At 32.9% G+C, this 8,514-nt stretch overlaps 1 protein-coding gene across 1 annotated transcript in view; it reads right to left on the bottom strand.

The window, feature by feature from the left end:
- The window catches only part of LOC111087042, a 9,639-nt gene extending 2,027 nt beyond the window's left edge, over window positions 1–7,612 (bottom strand). Inside the window, exon 1 of the mRNA XM_022392255.1 lies at window positions 7,562–7,612. Coding sequence (XP_022247963.1) covers window positions 7,562–7,581 — 20 coding nt within the window. The 5' untranslated portion in view covers window positions 7,582–7,612. The remainder of the gene's footprint in view (window positions 1–7,561) is intronic.
- Window positions 7,613–8,514: the final 902 nt, after the last annotated feature.

Genomic DNA, 8,514 nt, shown 5'->3' with positions numbered 1-8,514 from the left:
GAAGTTAAGTGTATCGGTAAAGTTGTATTCGTAAAGAATAAACCAGTTTTATTAAGTAAAGAACTTGTGTCGCTAAAGTTTCGTCGGAACGAAGTTACGGAAAGTTAATTAACAAACGGAGACATAACAATACATTGTTGCCGTGTACCTTACAAATATTAGTAATTTCACAAGATGTTACAACGTGTAAAGTGATTTTGGAAATTAATTTCATAAATCCCACTGAACGTACACAAGTTCAATATATATATATATATGGGGGGGGGGGGTGTACAGCGCCTGATTAATAATGTGTTTTATGTCTGTAATTTTCGCTGACACAACTATAAAAAAACCTTCGAAATAAAAATCATTAAATCTTCAAGGTTTGTTACGTAAAATACCCAGTAGGAAGGTGGCTTACATGCAAGAACCATGATTTTAAAGTGCCAATTACACCTCCAAGTAAGAGGGCGGGCCACAAGTACAACAGAAACAAGTATTTTCGCTAGTTTTCAAATAGTTATTTACACAACAGGCTGCAAGAGGTGATTATTTTTTTTAACATCTACAGTAGTATAGGGGCGCTATTCGCAGTTCTTTGTGGCCTACCCTCTTACTAAGGCTACACTCCAACTTCATGTTTTGGCAACGTGCCAAACTGAAACAATGGATCGTCAAGGTTATATATCAAGGTCTTCTTGTATATGAATTGTTTTCATTGGTTTAAGTGGCTTCGATTATGCAAATTAATTTCAATATTGGTGAATTCTATTATAATTTGGGTTCCTTTACACAATTAAAAGAGATTCAATTTATATTTTCATTAATGCAATTAAAAAAACAGAGTTAAAATTTAAAGACATTTATTGTGAAATTAAAAGTAAAATGTTATTTGCAAAGAATATTTTAGTCATTGGCATGCAAATAAAATTTCTATTTATCGATAAATAGTTGCTTTTTTAAATATTTCAATGTACTTATGTTTGTGTTTTTTTGTTTGTTTTTTAGTTATGCACAAAGCTACACAAGGGCTATCTGTGCTCTGCCCACCACGGGTATCGAAACCAGGTTTCTAGCGTTGTAAGTCCGCAGACGTACCGCTGTGCCATTGGGGGGCCTTATGTTTGTGAGAAGTGGTAACTTGTAAGGCTACAAACCATTTTTTTTTCATAGAGGTTTACTTGTATTTTGAAATAATTGTTGCTGTTTGTAATTAAGCACAAAGCTTCACAATGGGCTATCTGTTCTCTGCCCACCACGGGAATCGAAACCCGGTTTCTAGCGTTGTAAGTCCGTCGTGCCACTGGGGACATTTTGAAATATAAAAAAAAATGCATTCATAAATTTCTGTACTGCTCTTTGTTGCATGAGTTCTACATGAAATATCCTGTAACAAATCTTATCCAAGTAGAACACTAAATCTATATAAAAATTTATTCATGTAATATATATAATGTCCTATATATAAACCTATCCAAGTAAAGGACTAACTGTATGTAAAACGTTTTGTATGTAATATATCTAAAGTGCCCTGAATACAAGCCTATCCGCTTAAAACCTAAGCCTATATAAAATGTAATGTATGTGATATATGTAAAGTGCCCTGTATACAATTCAATTCGACTAAAACACTAAGTCTATATAAAATATTCTGTATGTAATATGTATAAAACATCCTTATGTTCTGTACAAAAACGAGCTTATATGTTTTATAACTAATTATTCGATTAAAATTGTTACCAAAGCTATACTATTTAGCTACAAAATACGTTGTTAGACTTTTCTGTATAAGCTTAATACTAGTTTAAAAGTTAAACTCTCTTCTATCCCAAAGAGCAGTTGGCTAAAGAACAAGTCATAAAAGCACGACAAGATGATTAATAACTCCAGACACAAAGACCACGAATAAAATGTTCAAAAGAAAGAAAAAAGGCTCCCTTTTTATTTCTGAATGAAAATCCTAACATTCCACCGCCAGTAAAGAAAAGGCAAACTTTGTTTTGTTATATTTTATATTCTCGTTCGTATTCACTTCAGTTTAACCCCTCCCCTCCCCTCTATCCCTCCCGGAGTTAGGTTAGAAGAGTAAATAAATCTTAAACACGTTCACGTGATTTTCATTTCCACGTGTTTATACCGTATACATTTCATTACCTCTAGAGTTAGCTAAAAGACTAAAAACCTGAATCATGCTTGACATCCCTCACATACGGCGGCTGACTGATGGCCTTATTCTTTTCAACCCGAAATACAAATCATTCACTTCCATCTTCAACAATCCTAGCTAATAAATTACAGTTTGTCAGCACACTGTTAATCTCCTGTAAGTTACACGTTTCTAGTGCATTAGACAGCCCTAACGAACCACTAACATTTCCAATGTTAAAGGCAATTATATGTGTCAAAAAACATTAATACCCCATACGGGATTTATAACAACTTATTACGTACGTCCTTACTATTTGATGCAAAAAAAAAAAGTTATAATATCTAATAAATGTATGTTTAAAATGTAGAACAACGACAACATTAAAAATACATGTTCTATCAAACTGTAGAATACATATGGCCAACATGTTAACCGATATAAAAAAACACGAGCCGACTAGTGAAGAATAGCGATTTACTAGCTTCAGTATAGGCAGATTTTTATGAAATAGAAGAGCTATATATACACGCACAAAAAAAAACAAACCTATATGCAAAATTAAAGAGCGACTCCAATACGTTACTGAAACTTGTGAAAATGGCAAGTAATTACTGTTTTGTTTGTCGTTTCTTGTGTTCATTCTAGGTATCTTTACGTTCTTTTCAACTACATATATGCATCAAAAGAACTAAAGAGATAATTACATATATTCAAAGGTATTTTTTTTACGAAACAATTAAATCCATATAAGACCCAAAATCTTTCCGCGGTTGATTCACGGGTGTTAACAAAATATTACATTTATATTTATAAATTCTGCCAAGTTACCCGATTCTGTGCTTCTAAACAGATAGATAGTAACTGTAGGAAAAATATCCCACCCTATTGAGTTAATGCTAGTTTTGTGAATAACTTATTTTGTAGCAATCTCTCGCGTCGGTTATCATAGTCTTCTAATTGGGACCACTAATATGAGCTTAACGAACATTAAAGAAAAACACCAAAAGATGGAATGTAACAGCTCTATAGCTACTGTTCGTTTGTAAGACTGTTACTTGAACTTAATCAGTTCTTTGAAATTCACAGAACTTGAATATTAAGAGGAAGGAACTAAAGGTGATATGAACTCTATACTTCAGATAAACCATTGAGACAATTTTAACGTTACCAGCAGAGAGTCGAGCGTTACGAACAGAGTGTGGCTTTTATTATATAGATTATTCAACAATGACTAAGACTTTTTTTTTCTATTTGTGCGAAAAGAAAGTCTGAATTTATCAATCTTTATAGTTATATATACATATATAGTAATAACAGACAGTTTCCTCGTTTTTTACCTTTCATTGCAAAAAAGGGGAGTTGGGTTTTTCCCTTCTTTATAGTTAGATGCAGTAATAACTGAGATATTCTTTGTCTCTGTCCTTTAATAGCAAATATACATATTTTTGAATTTACCAATTTCCATAATCAAATCTAGTAGTGACTAAGGTTTTCTTCACTTGTGCTTATTCATGGCAAAAAAGAGAGTTTGAATTTTCATTTCTTTAAAGATCAATGTAAAAATAACTAAAATTTTCTTTGTCTTTACCTTTCAATTGGGAATATAAAGTTTGAATTAACTAATTTTTTTAGTTAGATCAAGCAGTAACTAAAGTTTTCTTCGTTTGTGTCTTTTCAGTGAGGAAATAAGAGTTCGAACTTGGGGCAAGCGCTGCCCAGTGGCTAGCGTACTGGACTGCCATCTGTGAGTTCAAGTTTGTGTCTTCTTATCGTCAAAAACAAAACTAAAAAGTGCGATCCGCATTTTAGGGTCATGGGTGCGTTATAAGGGTGACGGTCAAATCAAACTATTCAATCAGACAATAGTAGCCGAAGAGTTATCAGTGCTGTTGACCATCTGCCTTCACTCTAGTCTGTCAGTTCAATATTATGGACGTCCAGCGCAAATAGCACTCGAGTTGCTTTGCACGAATATCTCATCAACAAAAAGTTTGGAGTTACCCATTTTTACAGTTAAATCTGGCAATTACTGAGACTTTCTTCACGATTCGGGGGAATAAGTGAGGGTCTTGGTTAATAATATGATATTTGCATTAATCAAACTTAATACTACACGAAGAAGTCAGTTGTAAAATCATTGTAAAATCAAATAACGAGAAATGGTAAATGCGACACCGAGATTGAATTGATGTTGTCGCACTAGTGTATACGATAGATAACTGTAACATTGTATGTAATATAGTGTGTTTACCGTTGTTATTAGTATTATTGTATATACGATAGATAAGTGTAGCATTGTATGTAAGGTAGTGTGTTTACCGTTGTCATTAGTATTATTGTATATACGATAGCTAACTGTAACATTGTATGTAAAGTAGTGTGTTTACCGTTGTTATTAGTATTATTGTATATACGATAGCTAACTGTAACATTGTATGTAGAGTGTTTATTATTGTTATTAGTGTTATTGTGTATACGATAGATAACTGTAACATTGTATGTAAAGTAGTGTGTTTACCGTTGTTATTAGTATTATTGTATATACGATAGCTAACTGTAACATTGTATGTAAGGTAGTGTGTTTACCGTTGTTATTAGATTATTGTATATACGATAGCTAACTGTAGCATTGTATGTAAGGTAGTGTGTTTACCGTTGTTATTAGTATTATTGCCTATTCTTCAAAAACATGTAACAGTTACACCAAAGTTACAGTTTTGTTTAGGGATTAAACAAATAATATGTTTTTTAAAACCCTTTTAGTTTTCAAAAATTCGACGTTTTGCTAGGTTTACCTAGCATCGTCAGGTGGATAGAAAACATATTACTTGTTTTATCCATAAAGAAAACTTTAATTTTCATGTTACAAGTTCTTCCTTTAATTTAGTTCAGTTACACCAAAGAGTAATCAGTTCTTAGTATTGACACAAAGTAGTGTTAATGAGGAAAGTAGCTAATAATCTTACTTAAGGACCAAAAAAATCACTTGGTAAAACATTGTATATAATTTAGTGTTATCATTCTCGTTAGGTTTGCCCCCCCCCCAGTGGCGCAGCGGTATGTTGTGGACTTACAACGCTAAAAACCGGGTTTCGATACCCGTGGTGGGCAGAGCACAAATAGCCCATTGAGTAGCTTTGTGCTTAATTACAAACAAACAATTGTTATGTTTATTTTTATATCACATGTTACTTATATCTATTTGATGGTGTATTATATCACGTTTTACTTATATCTATTTGATGGTGTATTTTATTATATCACATATTACGTACGTTTAAATATATTTTTATAACACGTGTTACTTATATGAGAGTATATTTTTTATATCACGTGTTACATATATTAGAGCGTATTTCTGTGTTACGTGTTACATATATTAGAGCGTATTTCTGTGTCACATGTTACACATATTAGAGCGTATTTCTGTGTCACGTGTTACATATATTAGAGCGTATTTCTGTGTCACGTGTTACATATATTAGAGCGTATTTCTGTGTCACGTGTTACATATATTAGGATGTATTTTTGTGTCATGTTACATATATTTAGGTGTTGTATTTTTATATCACGTGTTAAATATATTATGGTTTATTGTTTGTGTCACGTGTTACATATATTAGGGGTGTATTTTTGTGTCACACGTTACATATGTTAGGGTGTATTTTTGTGTCACATGTTACACATATTTGGGTGTATTTTATGTCACATGTTACATATATTTAGGTGATACATTGTTTGTTCTTGATGTAAGTCTCTAGAATGAGTGGTCGTACTAAATCTGACTTATTTTGATGTTAAAATTATTGGTGAGGATACGAATGTCTCGCACTCAGAATCTAGAAGTTAGCACTTCCTTTACGGAATTGGGTTCTTTGTTATCTTTGTAAAATAGGAAAACGCATAGTTGTTTTTCAGTTTCAGTAATCAGACAATTGTAATATAAATATTTATGCAAGCATAAATACGAATAGTATAGAATTACATAAACTGATATTTTACATTTGTGTACATAAATAATACTAAATATGTAATATTATTTTATTATAAGTTACAGCTTTTACAGTAAGGAAAAACATTTTTTAAAATAAGTACAACGTTTCGATTATTCGTGAGATCATTCTCAAATACACAAGTTTTTTTTTCTTATTAAACGTCGTACCTGTTTTAAAATTATTCTTCCTTACTGTAAAAGCTATAACTTGCAATAAAATAACGCTTATGATCAGTAAGTAAACTCGAAACGAAACTATTAAGTATGTAATAGTTGAGTAATCCATCTTACATTCCAAGCACTTGAATATCTAATAAGATTTGTTATGGAATAAACGCGTTATAGTACTTAATTATATTTGTCATATTTTTACAGTACGTACCCGCGTATAGTGCGCACCTTTTTCAAATTTTTTTAGTCCAGATATGAAATGCGTACTATACGACAGAACGGTATTCTGTCGTAATCATCGTTGGACGCTGTCGGTTTGTTTGTTTGTAGTTAAGCACAAAGCTACACAATGAACTATCTGTGCTCTGCTTACCACGGGTATCGAAACTCGGTTTCTAGCGTCGTAAGTCCGTAAACATTCCACTGTGTCACTAAGGGGGGGGGGGTCTCTGTCGTATCACAGGAAGTAAAAAGAAAAGAACCACAACAATAAGGAGTAAACAAAAGTCTGAACTCCTGACATTTATATTTTAGGCTTCGAGTCATACACGTATAACGAGTTCATTTTGTCAACCATAAGGACTACACGGTTTATATGCTGGTATTTGCAAATAGTGATCAGTCAAAATATAAGACAATTGTACTATCCTATGCTACAATACATTCACAGTAACATTCAATTGTAGTTACTCTCCTATACTTTATGTACAGAGGTAACTACAATTTTAAACAATGACTCCTATATTTTATGTACAGAACATTGTTTAAAATTGTAGTTACACTCCTATACTTTATGTACAGAACATTGTTTAAAATTGTAGTTACTCTCCTATACTTTATGTACAGAGGCTACATAAAAGCCGATCAACTGTGAGAATTGCTCTGCATCCCCCCCTAGTATTTGAGTCCAAAAAATATACTGTGCAACAAACGCAGGTATACCCACATATAAAGATAACGTTACCAAGTTAACATCGTAAATTTATTATCTGTTTAATTCGTTTAAAACTAATATTACCTGCATATCTGCTCTTTAAGTATCTTTTATCTTTAACTATCTATCCTCTGTAACAAATAAATAGTAAAACTATTAACCCTATATCTGTGTATCTTTCTATCTCCATTTTAATATATACGTATGTAATATATATATGTATATATACACTAGTCAACTACTTGTCTACTTATAAATATAGAAACTAAATTTTCATCATTAAAATGAAAGCAGAGCAGTAGATAAATATTTTTGTTGAACTTAAACTTACCCTGACTTGAACTCTGACATTAATCGCGCAAGTTTCACGCGACAACACCTGTGCGATCTTGTGTCCAGTTGATATAAGACTCTGAAGGCGAAATGGGTGAACTTTTTACATTATCGCATGAATCTCAGCTTGGAGATGAGCCTGAGATGAATCGTGTTGTCAAGATCCCAGTCAGTCTCTCAACTATTGATTGGATATCAAAGAAGGTCTTCAATCAGATCACGTTTCTGATTGGCTTTTGACTCGATTTTCGAAAGTCTGAAGTTTATGACGTTACTTAAAAGTTGTCACGTGCAGAACCAAGCATCCATCCATAGGTGCTTGCGCCTTAACCTAGTGTGGCCTGTGACCCTGGACGTACGACGTAATTGACTCACCAGAGCGCGCGCCTAGAGAAAAACACATTTTAACAGTAGGTGTGGTTTGGCTAATACACTGATTAAATTTGGTCGGCGGAGGACTCATCCAAACAAGACGAGCTTATTTTATTAAACAACACAGACACCAGACGTCACTTCACCAGGTAAAAAGGTATTATTAAATTACAGAACCAAAACTTAAATATTTTAAACCCGAGCTTTGTAAAGATGAATTTAGAGAAGTGACTCAAATTCTGTATTTCAGAAAAGAGAAATTTCAAATCAACATAAGGACCCTTAGTTTTATAGGATAATTCGAACTTGTACTACAGAAGGTATTGTTTTTAGCTGTTGTTTTAATTGAATCGATATTTTATGATAAATTTTATGCACTTGGCTCTAGGCTAGGTGATCCCACACTACGTCTTTACTTTAGGCTTATTATACCAACACTCACTACACTTATAAGGTTTCACGACACACACCCCTTCACGGCCCCATTGCACCCCTGTCACTAAAATCGTAATGGGCAGACAGTAATCGAACTATTCTATCTGGATAAATGCATTTTGGCTTTTATAATTCATCCTATTT

This window comes from Limulus polyphemus, unplaced genomic scaffold (genome assembly GCF_000517525.1).
Source record: "Limulus polyphemus unplaced genomic scaffold, Limulus_polyphemus-2.1.2 Scaffold1675, whole genome shotgun sequence".
Classification (NCBI taxonomy): domain Eukaryota; kingdom Metazoa; phylum Arthropoda; class Merostomata; order Xiphosura; family Limulidae; genus Limulus; species Limulus polyphemus.
The sequence above is the reverse complement of the archived record's forward strand: the minus strand, read 5'-3'. Positions and strand labels throughout refer to the sequence as shown.